Below are 24,132 nucleotides of genomic sequence, written 5' to 3' on the forward strand. Positions count from 1 at the left end.
TTTCTCAGAGAAAAGCTTAACTCCAAGTCTTCCGGAGTCGCGGTCAGAGCTGAATCGCAAGACCGCCGTTCGCCAGTTTCTGTGTTTACTAGAAGCATGCAAACGCAACTCAGCCGTCGTCATTATGGCCCCGCCCGCCGACTCTATACACGATGTGATTGGGCCGTCCAGATTCTGAGGAATACAGCTCAGATGGGTATTGAGAGTTCCTAGACGACACTTGCGGGCAAATTAAATTTGCTTTCACTAGGGTGCGTCTAGATTTCTAGGCTAAGGGGTTTCCTCATGGAGACCAAAAAATGTCCCCAGAAGGACAGGGATTTGAGATATTGCCATTTCAGGGACATTTTGTCCTATAATGCAGTGTTTACAGGACACACACACACACACAGCATCTAAACCCCAGTCACATCACAGGAAAACTGATTCAATGAATGCATTTAATTAGCTCAGGCTCTTACAGCTGAGACGCATATACGGTGTAGGCTATATACATGATATACTACTGTTTGGGGTCAGTAAGATTTTCCTTTTTATTTAAAGAAATTAACACTTTTATTCAGCAAGGATGCATGAAATTAATCAAAAGTGACAGTAAAGACATTTATAATTTTATTAAAGGTTCTATTTTAAATAAAAGCTGTGCTTTTGAACTTTTCTATTAATCAAATAATCATGACAAAAATTTGTATAACTGTTCTTACAAAAATATGAATCAGTAAAAACTGCTTTCAGCATTAATAATAATCAGAAATGTTTATTGAGCAGCAAATCATCATATCAGAATGATTTGTGAAGGATCATGTGACACTGAAAACTGGAGTAATGATGATGAAAATTCAGCTTTGATCACGGCAATAAAATATATTTTACAATATATTCACAAAGAAAACATTTTAAATGAAAATATAATATTTGTATAATGTTTTTTTTAATTATCTTACCGACCCAAAGGTAGAGTCTATAGTGCGTAAATTATATTTTCATCATTGGAGTCAATAAAGGATTTTTTTTCTGCAATTACATCTGGAAACAAATATTTTAATTGAAAATAAATAAGTAAATAAAACAGAAGCCTCAGAGTGGTGTTGTAAGCAAATGTTTTACGATGTGAACTCCTGGGAACCAAAAGGTCAGGTTTTCTTGTTTCTCTTCTGCATAGCATTTGCATATAAGAAATAAAATCCCAAAAACGAAACGCACTTTCACTAGTGGACTTTACTGCCTCCAATGATGTTTGCATGCCCTTCAATTCCTGCTGTCCTAATAGATTTATGTTAGCACTGAGCAACACACACACACACACACACACACACACACACACACACACACACACACACACACACACACACAGCAGTGCATCAGGATTTGTATACAGAACATTCACACCATGTGCTCAAATGCCTCAACACGCTTTGATTTATTACCGTTACTATAACCCTCACAGAGAAGCACAGATGATAATAATAATTCAATGTTTTTTTCACACTGTGATCTCAATACCTGCCATTTGCTACATGCAACTGCAAAACGTCCCATTTAACAATGATTTAGAATTTTAGGAACTCTCATTAGGAATCTTGAGGAACTCTAATCTGTCTATATAAGTAAAGCGGCCGTTATTTTGTGCACAGGTACCACCTAAAGGTCAATTCACTCTGCACCGACAGACGGCGACCAACAAGGACAGTCACCAGATTACAGATTACAGACGTTCCCCGACCCAACAAGTGCTAATTCATCAGCACATTCAATCGGCAAAAACAAGTCAAATCAAGTCCCCTTCATTTATATCGCACTTTTTACAACACAGATTGCTTCAAAGGAGCTTCACATTCATAATAGGCAATTCATTTAGCTTTAGAAGAAAAGTTAAAGTAGGTTTTTGATTGATTAATTTGTGCTGTATAAACTGATTAGTTATTTAATTAACGACACCATCCTTAACTAAAACAGAAAACCCCCAATGCATTCTGAATCCGGAGCATCATCACAATGCAAACCACACTGTAACGCAATGTCTGAACGCAATTTCTGAATGCAATTTCTGCTAATTAAATTGCATCAATTCATAGAAATTATATTTGGCCAACTGAAAAATTTAGATGTGATCAGTCACTAGAACATTTTCAGTTGGAGAGATTTTTTGTTTTACAGTGCATGAATTAGGTTTGAAATAGTTTTGAAACTATACCATCATCATCGTCCTCGGGCAAACCCCAAACAAGACTAAAACAACATTACGTGTTTAGCCTATAGGCAAATGCATTTGAATACGTATGTGTGCATATGTTTTTATCTGTACGGAGGGGAGGGGAAGGGAAGGAGGTCTTCACAGGGGAAGGTTAGGACAGATACCAACAGAGGTGCAGTGTGAATTGGCTTTAAGATGATCAAACCTCAATGCAAAGCAGCTTTCACTGGCCAAGGACCTCCCAGAGGTCGTCTGACTGACAATCAACCAATCACATGATGAATTTGAAACTCCTGAAGTGCATCAAACGTTCAGCCAACGGTCCTGAGGCTGAGAGTAGCCGGGATCAAACCAACAAACTTCCCACCATTCAAACATTTTTAGGTGGTTTCTTTGTGAACGTCCTTCGTCCAACATCGGTCATAATTCCACGGCCTGTAAACACGGCTGTGGAGACTGCCAAAAAACATCAATGCCTTCACGGCACACGCTCCCAGATCTTTGGTGTTGATCCAGCTTTTGTGTGGTTCCAGCAAGACAGACGACATCCTTTAGGGTGCGCTCAGTGTAGCGCCGGCTGAAGATGGATGCTCTGTTTCTTTATGCGCAAACTAATGATACGAGATGTCAAGCACTTAAAGTAGAGAACTCTCCAGAGGACAAACCCTGCATCCATTCCAGCTTCCTCTTTACATTTGATTTCTTTCCTGTGCTCTCCTTCTCTTCAGCGACGCTTTTCCCTGACAGATTCAGACAGGGTTGTCACAATTATAAAATGTTGGCTGGCGTAAAATAACTTATTTGCTTATATCAGTTACAGTGTACGCTTAATTTACTTAGAGTTTATCCACTGAACTTTTCTTTACATATTACACTGGGTATAATGACACGAATAATATCATTAATTCAAAAAGGTCATTCCCTGAACGAGTGTCTTTACCATTTTTAAACTGATTTTTAAAGTAATTTTTATTCTATTTTAACCATTCAACCAGAAAAAAAAAACATGTACGTTTGAATAAATTGCATGTGCCATTTCTAATACAATTTTAAAGAATAAAAAAAAAAAATGCTTGCTTATTTTCACTTATATTGTTTACACTAAAATATGCTAATAGAAACAGGGATACAGTACAGGATGTTGATGTGCTTAGCATCAGCTATTCATTATTATTAAAGCATTTTGCACATACTGTACATACACCACAGATCAAAAGTAAGTCTCTTATGCTTTGATCATAAATGCAGTTAAAAACAGCAATATTGTGAAATGTTATTATAATTTCAAATAACTGTTTTCTACCATTATATATTATCAAATGTAATTTGATCAAAGCTGTTTTAAGCATCATTAATCCAGATATTATTCATTTAATTCAATACATTCAAATCATTCTAATATGTTATGATTATTATCAAACAATTATGATTATTATCAATGTTAAAAAACTGCTTTATAATTTTGTAGAAACTGTGATACTGTTTTTTCAGGATTTTTTGAAGCATACAAAGGTCAAAAGAACAGCATTTGTTTGAAATGGATATCTTTGCACCCATTTCAAAGGCGACTCATAAAAATACCCTTATTTGTAGGTCAATATGTGATTAGGATGTAAAGTGTGGGATGACTGTGATTATCGCAAATAACTGCAATTAGATGAAATAATCAGGTGATTGCATAATAATTGTGACAGACCCAGCTCTTGCTCTCTGAACTACAGCGCTATGTATGTGAAACTTTCCTTTTCTCTTTCATCTGTTTACGTAATCGCTCTGTGCTCTCTTTCTGCCCTTACTGCCATCTCACATTCTCTCTATCTTTCCCTCTTCCCTGATCTCCAGAGGGACGGCGACCTTAATGTCACATGTGACATCATCACAAACCTTCTGTATCCACAGAGACGGAGCTAAAACAACACCGATCGCCTCACAAACCAACTCATGTCAGCATCACATCACTATAAAACGTCAATATACGTGTTCTTAAAGTCAGCGTGCATTTAAAACCTTTATACACTTCCTTTATACACAGCATTTATACACTTCTTTACTCCCTTATGCCAAAAAGGAAAGGTAGCTTTCTTGTGAAAGATTCATGCAAAGACAAAGGATTTTCTCTAGGCCAATATGACAGGCAGATGTAGGAGAAGAGCTGAAAACAGGACATGACGACAACAGCGAAAAATGATAAATAAATTATATTAAATATCCTGTTTTATTCAGAAACATGTCATACTACGGAAGCAAGTAAAACAACAATATAATCATTTAAAGATGACTTTAAAGCTGTTGTATGAGAGTTTTTAAATACCATCCATAATATGACTTTATTTCACATTCTGTGATTTTTTTCTTACAATTGTGGGTTTATTTCTTATCAGAATTAAGATATAAACACGCAATTGTGAGTTATAAAGTCGGAACTGCGAGACAAACTCGCAATTGCAAGAAAAAAAGACTTTCTTTATTTAAAGTGAAAGAGATAAATTGGCAATTGCAAAAGAGTCAGAATTGTGAAATTATATCTCACAATATTGACTTTTTTCTTAGAATTGGAAAATATAAACTCGCAATTGCAAGAAATAAGTCAGAATGGAATTATTATTTTACAATTGTGAGATATAAAGTCAAAACTGTGAAATATAAACAAAAAATTGCAGGCGGGAAAAGGTCTGATTTGCAATTTCACAATTCTGACTTTTTCTTAGATATAAAATATAAATCTGCAATTGTGGGGGGAAAAAATCAGAACTGCCAATTTATATCTTACAGCTTTAACTCTTTTTTTTAGAGTTGAAAGACAAACTCTCATTTGCGAGAAAAAAAGACAGAATTCAAAGATATAAATTCCCAATTGCAAATTATGAAGTCATAACTGTGAGATATAAACTTGCAATTGCGAGAGAAAAAAAGTCTGAATTATAAGAATTATATTTTCACAATTGCGCGTTATAATGTCAGAACTGCACATTTATATCTCACCATTCTGACTTATATTCTTGAAAGATATAAACTCTCAATTGAAGTTATAAAGTCTGAATTGCGAGATATAAATTTGCAATTCTGAGAAAATTGTGAGATAAAAATCACAATCACCTTTTCTATTTGTATTCCCTGGTAGGAACAAGCTTCCATACTTGACAGATAACTGAAATGTGTCCTAAGAAATAACTTAATACTTAAAGGGTTAGTTGAAAAGGGTTAGTACCAAAAAATGAAATTGATGTCATTAACTCCTCACCCTAATGTCGTTCCACACCCGTAAGACCTCCGTTCATCTTCAGAACACAGTTTAAGATATTTTAGATTTAGTCCGAGAGCGAATGCAAGTGTATGCACACTATACTGTCCATGTCCAGAAAGGGAAGAAAAACATCATCAGAGTAGTCCATATGAGACATCAGTGGGTTAATTAGAGTCTCTTGAAGCATCCAAAGTACATTTGGGTCCCAAAATCACAAAAACTACGACTTTATTCAGCATTGTCTTCTCTTCCGCGTTTGTTTTCAAACCTCAAATAAAGATTCAAACGGTTATGATTCAGCGTATTGATTCATGATTCAGATCGCCAATGTCACGTGATTTCAGCAGTTTGACACGCGATCCAAATCATAAATCAATACGCTGATTCATAACCGTTTGAATCTTTATTTGAGGATTGAACACAAACCAGGAAGAGAAGACAATGCTGAATAAAGTCGTAGTTTTTGTTATTTTCAGACTATAATGTATTGTCGACGCCTCAAAAGAGTCTCACTAACCCACTGATGTCTCATATGGACTACTCTGATGATGTGTTTATTCCATTTCTGGACATGGACAGTATAGTGTGCATACACTTAGATACGCTGTCTGACTAAATCTAAAATATCTTAAACTGTGTCTGAAGATGAACGGAGGTCTTACGGTGTGGAACGACATTAGGGGGAGGAGTTAATGACATCAATTTCATTTTTGGGTCACTAACCCTTTAATACATGTTGTCAATCGTTTTGCACCTTCGGGTTTGCTGATGTTATATTTGCTGCAATGCCTTTGCAGGGTGGGATTTTGGAGAGAGGGCTTTTAGTTGAAGAGATTGGGTTGATCTAGTTTGGGGAAGTCTGACAGAAGTTAACAAGATTACAAACATCGCTTACAGGATCTTGAAGAAGCTGGAACCTTTAAGATCAACTCATGAGAGCGAATAAATAAACATAGTTTTATTGGGTTTGTTTTTTTAATTAGTGGTGTGTGAGTGTGTGTGTGTGTGTGGTGTCTGGCCCTCTAAACAGGTTCTTTCATGTCTGTTTGAGAGATGTACAAAGAGCACAGCTGCTTTGGCACATCTCTAAACCTGAGCGTTTACACACACACACACACTTTTATCTCACTGCCATCACCCTGTCTCATCTCACCCACACAAAACATCCCAGATCCGAGCAACAACACACACTCTTACTCACAGTTTCATCACACACTTCAATAGGCCGACACGTTATGAACTAGAGATAGTGTGGGGAAAACTAAATGACAAGACAAAAAGACAAAAAAATCCCTCTTAAACTTGGAAAAAAATTCACTCAATTCCTCACAGTCTGTGAAAAAGGAGAGAATAATCAATGAGATCTACTTAATATCTTGTTTACTTGAACAATGAGATGTTTCTCCTGTCCTGACAGAAAAACTGCAGTAATAATCTCACACTCGTCTCCTCTAGAGTTTAAGACCTGATCTTAACTACCATCTGCCAAGACACCAACGTCTACAATCAATGTCTCAACAAATGATCTAAGTTGATTCACATTCATTGTATAACTCTATACTTGGGGAGAAAAATAGGATATACTTTTACAGAAATTGCTAGTACATTTCACTTATAACAACAAAGGACTGGTAAGTAACATTAAATTAAATATGACTAAGTCTTTGTTTCATTTACAAAATCTGTTTATTTACAAAACTCATTTTAACACTGTATACTCTTACTGTAAAACAATTACTGACACATTTGTGTCTGTTTTTTTTTAAAAATCTCAGAATAAAAAATCAAAACTTTTGCGAATTCTTGTTTTGGTTGTACTAGAATATGCTTTCATGTTTGATTGTTCAAAATAATCATTTTTCACATATTTTACATTGTTATGGCAGCTTTCTCGTCCCAGTCTAGTTTGGACGTGCCGTTTAGATGAAGCCCCTCCTTCTGAAATACGAAATGTGCTGTGATTGGTTAGCTGGTCCAGTGTATTGTGATTGGCAGCGCTTAGTGCGTGTTCGCGAAATGTCACGGCCCTTACCATAACCGCGAGCTCTACTCAGATGTAAATACTAGGAATGGCGACAATTTCACACCAATTCTAGACAAACAACAAATAAGTGGATAATGCCAAACGGATTTCATAGGACGCAGAGTAACGTTATGACAACTCTCAACACACTCAAATGTATGTAATATGATTAAAAAAAGTGCTGCGTAACCCCACACACACGAGCAGAAGAAGCGGAAGCGATCGTCTGTGGCAGAATAATAGCTCCACGAAATCAAGGAATCATCAAGCTACGCCTTTGCTTTGAATAAGCGACCTCTAGCGGCAAAAAATTACATATTGTGATTTTAATAGAAAAACGCACAAGTTGTGATCCACAAACACATGGGGGTCAGAGGCAAAAATATTAAAAATAAATAAAACTTATTTGAGATGAAATTGGTTAAATTATTTTGATGAGTTAAAGTAGTGGGAAAACATATATTGTCATGACTTTTGACAGTTATCTATTAAAAAACAACCTCTGAGAAATCAAGTGTTCTTCCTGTGCATCAAGTAGATGAATTTCATCATGAAAAGCTAAACATTATTAGATGTAGCAGACAACATCTGAACCCAACGGACACCAACTGGGAACCTTAATTTAGCTGGTCGATGAGAATCAGGTAATATCTGCAAATCGATTGCATTCAATTCAATTACCACACTCGGATATTCGCTTTGTGAGTGTTGTGAACCAATTTTCTTAATATTAGCATTGCGGGGTGCTGACAGTGGCACACGCTGAGACGGTCTCATTCCTTGCCTCCAGACGTCTTTTGTTATGTGTGTCAAAGTCAGGTCAGCTTTATTTATATAGCACTTTTACAATCAATGATGAAGCTTCACAGTGTTAAACAGGAAAATACTGCAACAAGAATTTGATTCGGCTGTACAGCCGCTCTGGAGAAAACTGTGATGTTATCAGCTCATGTTATATGTTATTCAGTTATGAATGCATGAAAGTGCATTCATAACTGAAAATAGGAGAACATACCACCATCTTGTTGAGGGAGACCCAGCAGTCGGATGGGAAGTCTTGCAGCATGGGCACCAGAAACTGCAGGCAGCCGTCCCAGTGGCACAGCAACAGCATCATCGCTATCAGGTTAATAATCCGCATCACGGCGCTCGCCAGGTCATACGTCATGTGGAAGATCTGTGAGGGGACAATCACAGCACAGCATTAGCAAAAGTTGTGCTATAAAAGTTATACAATAAAAAAGTGGGAGTGTTCGGGAGTGTTTTTTAAATTCCTTTAAGAGCCACTAGAGACAGAAATGACACACTTCACTATTAAGAAACCGGGGGAAAAAATGGATACACTTTTAATTTTACACTAAGATCTAATTTATTAACATAATTTTTTTTGAATGTATGATACCTGATGCATAAATTAACTTTAACCAATTGAACCTTATTGTGAAGTGTTCCTGAATTCAATGTTTATTTGTGAATTTTATATATAATATTTTTCAATTGTAGTCTTTTAAAAAAGCATCTGAAATCAATAAACTAAGTGCAATGTAGTGTTGTCAAAAATATTGCTTTTTTGACACATATCTGAACACGATACCAGCGTCTCTTTCTCTCTCTCTCACCATTCCGATAGCGAGTGACACACAAACCCGCCTCCACTCACTCGCTTCATTTGCTCCGGATGAATATTATTGCTGTTATAGGGCTTGAATTTTGCTGTGGGAATGCACGTATTGCGCAACACTTTACTGATTCATTGCGCTTAAACAGTCAAACACACACAAAATAATGTAAAAATGCAGGTTTTGTCAAGTATTTGCATAAAAACAGTCAGTTCTGTTTTATGAGTTGAGAAAGAAAACGCATGTGTTACAGTATAATGGATCTGTGCGTCAGATCTTAAAGTGACAGCAGCCTAATAAAGCTGCTGACAAATTATCAGATAATATTATAAATATATATATGGCTGTTTTTTTCCCCATGGTATCGATGTCAGAATTGTGGCCAGTGAAAATTCTGAATGGCTCGTAAACCACTAGCCACAGTGACTGATGAGCAAAAAAGTTTATATATTAGGTGTGATGTGATATGATATGTAATATATATATATATATATATATATATATATATATATATATATATATATATATCTATATATATATATATATATATATATATATATCTATATATATATATATATATAGATATATATATATATATATATATATATATATATATATATATATATATATATATATATATATATATATATATATATATATATATATATATATATATATATATATATACATTTTTAAATATAAATAACACCTTAAATGTTATATATTTTAATGTAAAGGACTTTGGTACATATTTTTAAATGTGCTTTATGAATAAAGTGCCTTGACTTGACACAAATGATCATAAAATTTTACCGTACACATATTTTCTCCTTTGTGCAAAATTATAATATTATTATAATATTTGTTCAGTGGATTTTCATTCTGGCACTTTGTTGTCTTGAGGGTTTGTCTAAAGCCCAGCAGCAGCTACGCACGAATCCTCCTGAGTTTACTTAGTGAAAAGAGTAAGCTACTTTGCAAGGAGCTAATCAGACCTTTGTGAACAAATGCACCCAGCGGTCTCATTCTTTCTCTTTCTCTCTCTCTCTCTCCATTACAGTTTTCCATTACAGATTTTTCATCTATATTTTTCATCTTTCATCTCTCTATAGAATTTCAAAGCAAATAAACAGAGGCAACATGTTCAACATTACACATTCACTTCAAGATAAATCTGCTGTACTTTTTGGTCACAATTGTCAAGTAATACCATTTTGGAAATTAGTTCACCATTACAAGTAAGAAAGTTCTGCTGGAGAAGATCGCAATGTGTACATGACATAACACAACACAACAACACAACATAACACAACATAACATAACATATCACAACACAACACACATACAACGTAACATTTACCATAACATAAAGGAGTATAAAAACATAAAATATGAACACACATAACACAACGTAACATTTACCATAACATAAAGGAGTATAAAAACATAAAATATGAACACACATAACACAACGTAACATTTACCATAACATAAAGGAGTATAAAAACATAAAATATGAACACACATAACACAACACAACATTTACCATAATATAAAGCACTATAAAACACAACTTAAAATAAGAACACACATAACATAACACAACATAACATAATATATATCACAACACATCACAAATACAACATAACATTTACCATAACATAAAGCAGTATAAAAACATAAAATATGAACACACATAACACAACACAACACAACACAACATTTACCATAACATAAAGCACTACATAACATAAAACATAAAAACATAACATAACACATAGAACATATAACAAAACATAACAACACAACACATAAATCATTGCATGGTACAAAATGTAACACACAACATAACATATGACATGACACATAACACGACACACTATATAAAACTTGATAACACACAACATAAAACATCATAACACAACATGACACATAATGCAACACATAACATAAATCATTATATGGCACAAAACATGACACACAACTTAAAACAAAACATGACATAACATAAAACATAACAACATGAAATAACAACATATAACAATACATAACACAAAATAAACCCCAACACAAAACATAATAAAACATGGCACACAGCATGACATATAACACAACACAACATAAAACCTAACATAACATGACACCCACATACCATAACATGATACACGACACAACACATGACAAAAAAACATAACATAACACGGCACATAGCATGACACACATCATAACATGACACATAACATATTTCAAATGAATAATATACCATAATATACCACATTACTTAGAAGTAACATTCCCTAACACTGATGTTGACAGAATCTACCAGACAACACAAACGCGCTCCTGGATCCATTCAGAAGGCTTCTCTATTGACCTGCTCGCTGAAGAAACATTGACTCAGGCCCTGAAATCCCAACTTGATTAATGAGCCACATCCAACATCCACTTCCACATCAAATAACCATCAGACAGTGGACATTTGTTCCTGCTCAAAGCAGCCCATCAGTCAGTGTACAACTGCACAGCGGGACACCTCACACACGCCTCACGGACACCGGCTCAACTCAACATACGCCTCCATAAACCACATTACTCAAAACACCATTCGCTATTTTAAGATATTTGATCACAAGACATTAATCTGAATAAAAAGAAATATCATAAAGTAAGGGAATCGTGTGATTTGTTCATTCGTCTTCCGTATAACCAAATTTTGGTTAATTTTCCAGTGCAAACGCTGACTAAGAGATTCGCTCCCATTTGGATGCCGTATCTGGTTTCCATGAGGAGATTTGCTGGAGCTTCTACTTCCTGTAGAGCAGGATACAGTAAAGTCCTTCAATGCATCAACTAAACTAGACACCAACATAGGCTTGGGCGGTAATACGGTAAAATGGTATACCGCGGGATCTAAAAATAGCAACGGTATCAGTTTCAATACCGTCAAACCGTCAAAAAAAAAAAAACAGATCAACTTACATATTGCTGATCAACAATTAATTAATAAATATTTAATAAGTTGAACTAATTAAACTATTTACATATTAAATACTATTTATTTATTAAATGCCTAAATATGTGTATGCGTTGTTGTGACAGCGTGGATGAGAGAGAGAGAGAGAGAGAGAGAGAGAGAGAGAGAGAGAGGGGAAAAGACGGCGAGTCGGGCACTGAGTTATTCGGTCTCGAAAAAGAACACAACTTCTGCAGTTTGGAAGTATTTTGGGTTTTGACGGTAAATACAGACGAGGCAATTTGCAAATTGTGCAACAAAAAGATGACCGCGAGAGATGGAAATACCTTGAACCTAAGGGCGCATATCCGAAACCACCATCCACTCACTGCTGCGTGGATGAAAAACCGAGCGCACCCTCGGACTATGCTGTAATATTGCCTTTTGCCTTTTGTCACACAGCTGGCAATGTAAGCAATAAGCATGAACTCCACAAAAATCAAGTGGACATGGGACTCACAAAAAAAAATGTCAATTGTCTGACAATTGTCTCATAACAGTAAGCATAAAACGTGCAGAGAGTTTCTCAGGGGCAGGGGCTCAAATGTAAAAAATAAAAAAAAAATATAGGCCTATCTATATATATATATATATATATATATATATATATATATATATATATATATAATATACATATATATATATATAAGCCAACAGTTTGTTGACGCTGTCTGAGCCTTACATCATAATGTTTTAATTATTCACGGTAATACCGTATACCGAGGTAAAATAGGGAGGAGGTTTGACGGTATCAAAATTTGGATACCGCCCAAGCCTACACCAACAATCATATCCTGCTTTGTTACACCACCGTTCAAAAGGTTGGGGCCAGATTACAGAAGTCCTCCTGTAGTCAGTCATATTAATATTTTATCAAAATAACTCAATTAAAAAAATGTTTCCTGTGAAAATAATTTCTTTGTGCCTTATATAACTCCACACTTGCTACATTTAGTATACATGGACTCATGAATATGCAAATTAGCCTCGTCTCCACACACTCACACCAGCTCAGATGACCTGTTTCACTACATTTACTCTTTTTTTTTTTATAATTAGTAATACATTACTTTCAAATTTACAACAAAATATGTGTTACTTTTTCAAATATGTAACAAGTGAGTAAGTGCAGATGCATTGTGTGTAAACATGATGGTTATTGATAGCCTGGATGCCAGCCGAATTTAGCCCCGCCCACAACATTTGAGGTGACAATGATATTTAGATAAATATCTCATTTTAGTTTATTTTTACTGTGCCCTCTACTGTACAGGTATGAATTTGCTTCTTTTATTTAGTGTGAGGCTTATTCATTTCAATTTTGACATTTAAATAGAACAAACTAATTTATAGGTTGAGATCTTTACATTTACATTTGGCAGACGCTTTTATCCAAACCGACTTACATTGCATTCAAGGTACACATTTTACATTAGTGTCATTTCTTGCTTTCCCTGGGAACCGAACCCATGACCTTGGCATTGCTAGCGCCATGCTCTACTGGTTGAGCTACAAAAGGCTTTATTTTCACTCCTTGTAAGAGTGACGGCTTCTATTATGGCTGGTTGATAAAGCAACAAAATAAATTAAATAAAAAAAGTTAAAACATTCATTGATGTTTCGGTCACTTTATGCATAATTCTTTCATTTTTTGTTATAAAAACATGTGAGCCCAGCTCAGTATTGATGCTGAAAATTCAGCTTTGTATCACTGGAATAAAGTATATTATTATATTAAAATAGAAAACAGTTGTTGTACATTGTAACATTTTTTGACAATATTACTGTTTTTACTGTATTTTATGACCTAATAAATGCAGCATCTTTTCGTCTTTTTGATTTTCGTCAGTACGATTTTTTTCGTCTGTGAAATATTCTGCTCATTTACTTCAGGACAGACAGAGACTCTGCACACATTGTCTACCATTTTTTAAGTGCTCATGTTTCTATAAAACATTTCACAGACCAAATGTTTTAACACCAGTCTCTTATTGTGATATCATCCATTTCACAGCTACATGCATCTAACAGCAAAACAAACTGCAGTTGGTCGCCTCTTCCTGTCTAAGTGGACAGATCAAGTTGCTTTTCTTCTTTCATTTTATCATACTGTAATATGAAGCCATTAAGTGTCTTTGTTTACCTTCTTCACCTGCACAGAGTGTCTTTGGTTGGTTTGGCATAACGAGAAATCGATTCTTAATGCTTATGGATGCAACAGCCATCATTTTTCTGTTTGAACTTATCTGACTCGAAAATCACAATGTATTAACTGGCTCTTCCAGGTGAATAAAAACAGCTCTCAGAACACATAATCATAAAGATAATACAATAACACCAGAGGCTGTGCAGCGTGACCATGAATCAGATGTCTAATATCATAATATCATAAGAGTCTGTTTACAAGTAGCTGAGATGGCAAAAAAAATATACTAAGAAAAAAACAATAAATGTTTACTCACTACATACTTCAACTTGATACCATAGCAGAATCTTTTTAAAGGGGACCTATTATGCACAATCCAGTTTTACATGGTGTTTGAACATAAATGTGTGTTGACAGTGTGTGTACACAACTACGCTATAATGGTAAAATCCACCTACACCTCTTTTTTTTAATCCCCATAAATCATAAGCAGTGTCTCAGATCAAGCCATTTGCAGATTCTAGCTTTTGTGACGCCACATATGCTCAGGCCCCGCCCACGTCTATTGACGGACTCCGCCCTATTAGCATAGACTCCGCCCCTTAGTGAGCTGTATGCAGTCCGCAGTGTTTATCTCCTCGCCAGAGCATTTAACAGCAGCATTTAAAAATGTATTAATAAAGCTACTAAAGTTATTCAATCAAGAGTTGTGAGTGATTTTTGTTTTTTATTTACTGTTTGATTTATATTAATGGTGCACTATGCAACTTTCCGTCCACTGGAGGGCGCCTATTCCAAACAAAGGCGTAGTTTGATGACGCCAAGTGTGAGCGCAGTATCTTGGGACATTTGGTCTTCACCTCACAGCCGGTGGAAAATAGGACTCAGGCAGAAATCATGTTCATGAATGCGGTTATTAACGTTACTGTAGTGTAAAGCAGAGCAGGACCGAGTGTTGTGGAGCTGAGCACAGCTGATGGAGCGATTGTTACACAAATACCCGCCTCGCGTGCAGCGGGACTTTTATTATGACGGGACGGGACACAGTCGCCAGGCGCGTGCACTTCCGCATTTCCGGTTATGATTATAAGGTAAAGCAGCTCTGTTTATCATATTAGATACATTTAAGTGTGTTTAAAATGATGTTATGACGTTCCTCTGTGCGTTCGCTCGGCGCTGCTGTGACATGTTCACACTGCTAAGAGTAAAGTGCTTCTGCCAAATAAAACCGAGTACTCAACTGAACAAAATATATAACACCGGCCTAGTGGTTTTTGGATATTTTACTGCAAAAATACTACATAGTGCACCTTTAACAGCAGATATAGCAGTAGATACTGTATATTTCACTTTAATAATGCACAGATCTAACATACACATGTGATTTCTTTACTTGCTGTTTATGTTCATAGACATAACTGACTGTTTATGTGACCTTTGTGTTTTTGACATAAACTTGTGTGTATTTGACAGTTAAAGTATTATGTGTGCGTGCTCTGGGTGTGTGTGCTCAGAAAACCATATTTCAGAAGTTTAGACTTATATGGCTTTAAAATGTGCAGATAATACACTTTCATATAAGAACTGCTTTCATAAAGAATATTATCCAAGTCATGAGCAGTACAGGCTCCGCCCTCTTGTGGACAGCAGGGCAGAGACCAGCAGCTCATTTGCATTTAAAGATACATGCATGAAAACGGCATGTTTTTCCTTCCACTCAAAATGGGCAAAACATGATCTGTGGGGTATAGCTTCACAGGCACATTCTGGGGGCACTGGAGACTTATATTACATCTTGTAAAAAGGGCCATAATAGCACCCCTTTACTTTCTTTTACAAATAATATTTTTTTATAGTCTATTCCTTTAGAAAACCATCTAGAAACCAAAACATTGGTCCGAGGAACCGATAATGAAACTCAAGGTTACGGTAATGAGCACTGTTTGTTGTGATTTCGGGAAAAGGAAACATTTGTACTTTGAAACAAAGCTAAACTATCTAGATAACTGGTTTTCTAAGAGGAGGTCATTTACAGCAAGGGACGGAGCGCTTGATGTTTGTAGATTGAGTTTTCAGTGCGTGTCATGGGTGCAAAAACACTTGTTTTTCCTGAAAACACTGCATCTCACCTTTACTGCGCTTTCCTACAGGAGCTGAACAGAAAGTTAACAAGGCTGATATCTGTACAGCATTGGTCTAACTGCACACTGCAGACAAATTACCAATCACAACCTCATAATTATGCAAAGTAGCCACCCTTGACTGCACCGCCGGCCCACCCGATCCACCCGCAGCATCTTAATTGATAAAAGATGGCTATCGTGCTTAAGTGCTGTAGATCTGGAGGTTATTCTGTCCGATCTGGAGGGATCAAGAGTTATTGATGAACAACAGGAGTTTGAAAGCCTTACGTGTGTTTAATGAACAAACTATTTTCCCCAAGTCAAATACGACGCTTTACCACTGGGACCGTTTAAACTCACAGTGGTAATCTGAAATGCCCCAAAGCAAAATAACCTTACTGTCTTTTTGTTTTTAAATGGGTAGCTGCTTATCACACTGAACGCATAATACGTGTTAATTAAGATAATTATTAAGGGATTTAAGTGGCACCGAGCAGTCAGTGTTAATTATGGGCAACTATTTGTCTTGAAACAAATTAATTTAAATAAAGTCTTTATTTTCTCTCCTTGTAAGAGTGACAGCTTTAACACAGTAACAATGCGTTTTCCTTCATACATTACCATTCACAATTTGGGGTCATAAGATTTGGTTTATGTTTTTGAAAGAAATGTCTCCTCTGCTCACCAAGGCTGCATTTATTTGATTACAATTATTACAATATTAAATATTATTGCAATTTAAAATAACTGTTTTCTATTTGAAATATATATAAATATATAAATAAATATATATATAAATATATATAAAAATATATATTTTAAATGTCATTTATTCCTCTGCTGGAATCAAAGCTGAATTTTCAGCATCATTACTCCAGTCTTCAGTGTCACATGATCCTTCAGAAATTAACATAATGATTTAATGCTCAAGAAATATTTATGATTATTACTGGTGTTGAAAACAGTTTTTCTGATGAATATTTTTGTGGGAACCATTAGGTATACAGTTTTTTTCAGGATTTTTTGATGAACAGAAAAGCTCAAAAGACGAGTGTTTTATTTGAAATATATGATAAATGTCTTTACTGTCACATTTGATTAATGCATCCTTCCTGAATTAGAGTATTCATTTATTTTGTGAGTGATGACACAAACAATTCATTGAATCAAAAATCAATTCACCAAACAAAAAATAAATCAAACCTACCGTACTAACTCAAAGGGATTTTTTGCTACTGATATCTTATCTTACTGATATCTTGTATACTGTCAGCAAAATCATGCAGAAATGAAATGCATCGCCATATTTTCCTTACAGTGTGTGACGTCCAGTCATGAGCCCAATTCATTCACAGTGTTTCACAGCCTCACTGACTGACAGAGGTTTTGACACTGCGCTTTAATTACAGACAAAAGTGTGGCTTCATCATCAGATCTCCGCTTGAGCCTGTCAGGACATTGACAAGACAACAGTCAACACGTTTGAGATCAATTAATCAGTGTTAAAGTCCCCATCTGCTCTCTGCCGGGGTCTGCAGCCGTAGCACAGAAATCAGAACGGAAATGTATGCATCAACCGTTACACTAGGATGTATGTCTCAATATTCTACTTAAACAAAACTTAAAAGAGACCAATTAAGCTCCCTTTTAATGTCATATAAGTCTTAGGTGTCTCCAGAATCTGCCTGTAAAGTTTCAACTTAAAACACCCAACAGATCATTTACTATACCATGGCCAAAATCCAAACCTCTTTTTGGTTGGAAGCAAAAACACGCTGTTTTCGTGTGTGTGCCTTTAAATGCAAATGAGCTGCCCTTTACAGCTTGTGTCTCAGATACTCCAGCAACAACAAAACAGGAGAAGGGGGATATCAAACAAGCAGTGGGTGGATTTTTACCACTATAGGATGTTGTGTACATACACTGCTGTCACAAACATTTATGATTAAAAACCGTGAGTGGCCCCTTTAACTGAAAAGTCTATTAAAACTCCTGAGTTATAAAAGAGCGACATCTGAGTGTTTTGGCTCAGTAGACTCGGTAGTTCAACTTTGCCAACTGGGATTGGCACATATCTGCAGCCTTCATTTTTCCTCTATTTCCAATAAGTATGTCTAAACATCTGCAGTCCATTATTGTCAACCAGAAGAATAACCGTCCACTTTCCCTGACACTCATGTTCATATATTTCATGCAGACTTCAAGCGGTTTATGCCTGTATGCGTTTCTGTTACACACCAGTGTGAATCGGGCGTAAATTCATTTGAAGGCTTATCAAGATTTTATATTTAATTATGGAAACCCATTTTCCCCACATAACAACAAAATTGTACAATAAAAAGGAAACAATAAGTTATAATTGACAAAAAAATCATAATTACAATGGTCAAAATTTTGACTTCATGTCATTATTTTGACCCTTTATGCCATAATTTGGACTTCTGTCCTCATTCCAACTTGTTATAATTTTGACTTTTCATCTCAATTTTAACCAATGTCATAATTTCTATTTTCTGTATCAAAAATTTTACTTTTATCTCCATTTTGAATCACTTTCACTGTCACAATTATGACATTATATAAAATCTTAATTTCAAATTGTCATAATTTTTAATATCATAGTATACATAACTTTTTTCATCTTCTTTCATCTGACTTTTCATCTGAATTTCAACTTTTTATTTCATAATTTCTTTTGATGTCATCATTTTGGCTTTATCATTATGACTTTTTATCTCAATTTTAATTTGTGTCATAATTTTTACATTCTATTTCATATAACTTTTACTGTTATCATTATGATGTCTTACCTTAATTGTAACTTTTATGTCATAATTTTGACATATTTCATAAAATCTTTTTTATATCATAAGTTTGACATTATCATTTTGGCTTTGTCTAATTATGATCTAAATTTTAACATTTTGTGTCATCATTTTTATATTCTATGTCATAGTTATGACTTTTCTTATATTTTTACTGTCATAATTATGCCCTTTTATCTCGAATCCAACTTTATGTCATAATGATAACTTGTCATAATTTCGAATTTAATTTTCACTTTTTATATCAATTTGGTCTTTTTGTCACCATTATGACTTTTTTAATAAATGAATTTTTTTTATACATTTTAACTTTTTGACGTCATATTTTCATTTTATGTCATAGGTATGACTAACCTTTTTAAGTCATAATTATGACGTCATTTTATGTAAAATATAATTCACCAAAGCATGAAATATTTGTGTGTGTGTGCTCGAAATTGGCTTTCACAATTAACAGGTATGATATACACTCACCTAAAGGATTATTAGGAACACAACTAATACTGTGTTTGACCCTCTTTCGCCTTCAGAACTGCCTTAATTCTACGTGGCATTGATTCAACAAGGTGCTGAAAGCATTCTTTAGAAATGTTGGCCCATATTGATAGGATAGCATCTTGCAGTTGATGGAGATTTGTGGGATGCACATCCAGGGCACGAAGCTCCCGTTCCACCACATCCCAAAGATGCTCTATTGGGTTGAGATCTGGTGACTGTGGGGGCCATTTTAGTTCAGTGAACTCATTGTCATGTTCAAGAAACCAATCTGAAATGATTTGAGCTTTGTGACATGGTGCATTATCCTGCTGGAAGTAGCCATCAGAGGATGGGTACATGGTGGTCATAAAGGGATGGACATGGTCAGAAACAATGCTCAGGTAGGCCGTGGCATTTAAACGATGCCCAATTGGCACTAAGGGGCCTAAAGTGTGCCAAGAAAACATCCCCCACACCATTACACCACCACCACCAGCCTGGTAACAAGGCATGATGGCTCCATGTTCTCATTCTGTTTACGCCAAATTCTGACTCTACCATCTGAATGTCTCAACAGAAATCGAGACTCATCAGACCAGGCAACATTTTTCCAGTCTTCAACTGTCTAATTTTGGTGAGCTTGTGCAAATTGTAGCCTCTTTTTCCTATTTATAGTGGAGATGAGTGGTACCCGGTGGGGTCTTCTGCTGTTGTAGCCCATCCGCCTCAAGGTTGTGTGTGTTGTGGCTTCACAGATGCTTTGCTGCATACCTCGGTTGTAACGAGTGGTTATTTCAGTCAAAGTTGCTCTTCTATCAGCGTGAATCAGTTGGCCCATTCTCCTCTGACCTCGAGCATCAACAAGGTATTTTCGCCCACAGGACTGCTGCATACTGGATGTTTTTCCCTTTTCACACCATTCTTTGTAAACCCTAGAAATGGTTGTGTGTGAAAATCCCAGTAACTGAGCAGATTGTGAAATACTCACACGCTCAAATTTGCTTAAATCACCTTTCTTTCCCATTCTGACATTCAGTCTGAAGTTCAGGAGATTGTCTTGACCAGGACCACACCCCTAAATGCATTGAAGCAACTGCCATGTGATTGGTTGATTATATAATTGCATTAATGAGAAATTGAACAGGTGTTCCTAATAATCCTTTAGGTGAGTGTATATGGAGCTGTGTGTACACGCATGGGTATGACACTGGTATTACACTATAAATGTGGTTTATGAGGACGTATCAAATGTCCTCATAATTCAAATGGCCTTAAAAACATACTAAATGATGTTTTTTTGAAAAAGTAAAAATGCAGAATGTTTCCTGTGATGGGTAGGTTTAGGGGCAGGGGCAGTGTAAGGGGATAGAAAATACGGTTTGTACAGTATAAAAACCATTACGCCTATGGAGAGTCCCTGTAAACCACATAGACCAACATGTGTGTGTGTGTGTGTGTGTGTGTGTGTGTGTGTGTGTGTGTGTGTGTGGTCGTACCTCTTCCCACTGGTGAATGTAGCGGATCAGCCGAGAGAGACGCAGCAGCCTCAGCAAGCTCAGGATTTTAGTGAATCGCACAATCCTCAGCGCTCTCGCCGTCTTGTACACCTCTGAGTCTATGCCCTTCTCCACAATCAGGAAGATATAATCCACTGGGATGGAAGAGACAAAGTCCACCACAAACCAGGTCTTCAGGTACTTCTTCTTGATGGTCTTGGGGTCCAGGATGATGTCGGAGTTGTCCTCGATGATGATGCCCGTGCGGAAGTTGAGCACCAGGTCCATGAGGAAGAAGGTGTCAGAGATCACGTTGAAGATGATCCACGGGGTCGTGGTCTCTTCTTTAAAGAAGGTGATGCCGACAGGAATAATGATCAGGTTGCCTACCATGAAGAGAAGCATGGTGAAGTCCCAGTAGAACCTGCAAGAGAGACAGGAAAGACATCAGCTTTATCTAGCACCAACTCATCCTGGCTCGGTTTTGTGATTTCACTGCTGAACATTTGTAAACGTTAGGTCGATGTTCCTATTTGTATATTTGCGTCTCACAGTGACTGTTTACCTGCACAAAACTATCCCAATGTTAATCATAATTCAGTCATAATCACATACTGCACGCATCATGTAAATGCATAAACTGTTTGCAATGTCCAGAGGAAGACTCTTGAAGAAATCTGGCATATGAATGAATGTATACATTTAAATTTTTGGTAAGACTTTACAATAAGTAATGCATTAACAATGAGCAATACATGTGGGTAACACTTCAGGCAAAGTGATAACTGAGATAAAAAGACAAAATGATCACATGCTAAGTTATAATTTTGAGATAAATAGACAAAATTATATTATGCCATTAATGACCATTAAGTCAATAAATAATAAAAAGGAAATAATTGACAACTAAATGATTTTTTATGTCATCATTTCAACCTTTTGTCACCATTTTGACTTTTTTTCCTCAATTTCAACTCATAATTTCAACTTTTTAATACAACTATTACTTGTCAGTTCATGTCAGCTCAAGTCCATGATTATTATATTAACATACGGCTTTTGATTTTAATAATGTAGTAAATGTCTAAATGAACATTAAAAAGATTAATAAAGGCCTCCGTATTATCATTGTTAGTTCATGTTAACTAACGCAGTTCACTTATGTTGAAAAATGTAACCTTTTTGTAAAGCATAACTGTAAATGAATGTGAAATCATATTAAGATTGTATACTTAACTATGGAAGCCAATTTCCCCCACATGAGAAAGTCGTGCTTTGGTAAATCATAAGTATGACATTAAAAGTCAATATTATGAAATTAAAAGTATGAGAAATTCATAACAATTAGATGAAAGTGAAAACTATGAGACGATAAGACAAAAGGATGCCATACAAGTCATAATTATGAGATAAATAGAGTTCACTAATGTTGACAAATGTAACCTTGTTGCAAAGCATTACTGAATTTTAAATAATTTACAGTATCCACGGTAATCGAACATTCATTAATAATAATATTAGTAATAATTTTAGCTATAGACAGTTGGAAAAAGTCAGGCTACCGACACATTTTTAAAAACATGCATTTGTAAGATTCTCATGACCTACATTTTGCTGTCCAAGCTGCCCTTGAGTGCTTTTGTTAAAGCATGCATGAGAATTAATAAGTCGATTAAATTACTGGCCAAAACTCTGCAGGCTTCTCCTGTATTTCCAGATGATGATGGCAGGAGAAGCATACGAAGGTCTTGGTTTTTACTTAAGATGTCATTTAAATGCATAGAAAAGATGTCAATCCAATTAGAGTCTAATGACATTAAACATTTCTAATGTGAATATTATATATCCATGGTACAATTAATAGGATTATTACTGTAACATTTTGTGTTGTAGTCTGCACGTCACCCACATACATAACATTAAACAGGTTTTGTTTCGAGAACAACACTAAAAATCAATGACATTAGCATTGCAATGAAGTAATGCTTTACAATGTGATAGGGCTTACAATGACCTTGTAAAAAGGGCTAGAGCGTGCTGAAAACCTCACACGACCCTTGATATTTGAGCGTCTCAAACGGTTGTGACGGGTGTGAGTCAATTCCTGAGGGTCTGAAATAAAGCATGGGGCGGATATGATCCGTTTCCACGTGGGTCTCGCTAGCACACGTGTGCAACTCAAGGTCACAGCAGAGCGCAGCGCTAAGGTGCATGCTGACTCATAACTGGAGACTGATGCAACTCGTGCACAATGGCGGCCTCTTTTTGCGAGGTTTGTACAGCTGATCGTCTCCGAGAACCATTGAGAGTCTTTGATATGTCAAGATGACATTTGAGTGGGAGAGTGGGAGTGCTGGAAAAAATATGCATCAGTTTCAGGATTTTCTATGGAGACGACGCAACGATAAGGATGTGTGCATGTTATTGACATTGCATGCATGCACATTTGCATCATTAACATTATTTATCTAAAGACATTATGACCCCGTCAAAGTCTCAATGCCAAAAAAGACGCACATCCCCCATAATCATTTAAAGTTACAATAAATAACACTCATGCATGTTGCATAAATGAACACTAAAATGTGTTCTGTAATCAGATGCATGAACCTTGAGTAATGCAAACACTTTCTGTAAAGTCTTCCAGCAGTTTTCATCAGACGCGAGACTGACTGTGATGCTGTCCGCTTACTGAGGCGCTGAAACCAAGCTCCTCGCTGATACAGAAATAATGAGCAACTCTCTGCAGACTGAAAGTTTGGCACACGCCAACTTTGTATTTATTAAGGTCGCTATGCTTTAGTATTTTAAAACATATCAGTAACGCTTGAGACATATGCATTATTTGACAGCAGAATGTCAGATGATCTCAGAATGAATGTGACCATCTCAAAATGTAATTCAGCATGATATCGGCAAAAATACTTATGTGCTTCAGTCTATGTTGTTATGGTTTTCTCATCAAGCAAATT

General features: G+C 35.9%; 1 protein-coding gene across 2 annotated transcripts in view; it reads right to left on the reverse strand.

Moving 5' to 3' along the window:
- The window catches only part of LOC137089264 (potassium/sodium hyperpolarization-activated cyclic nucleotide-gated channel 2-like), a 74,196-nt gene that overhangs the window by 45,619 nt on the left and 4,445 nt on the right, over positions 1-24,132 (reverse strand). For both annotated transcript variants that reach the window (XM_067452800.1, XM_067452801.1), the window contains 2 exons: positions 21,161-21,584; positions 8,477-8,638 (listed from right to left, as the gene is read on the reverse strand). In XM_067452800.1, coding sequence (XP_067308901.1) covers positions 8,477-8,638; positions 21,161-21,584 — 586 coding nt within the window. The remainder of the gene's footprint in view (positions 1-8,476; positions 8,639-21,160; positions 21,585-24,132) is intronic.

This window comes from Pseudorasbora parva, chromosome 9 (genome assembly GCF_024679245.1).
Source record: "Pseudorasbora parva isolate DD20220531a chromosome 9, ASM2467924v1, whole genome shotgun sequence".
Taxonomy (NCBI): Eukaryota; Metazoa; Chordata; class Actinopteri; order Cypriniformes; family Gobionidae; genus Pseudorasbora; species Pseudorasbora parva.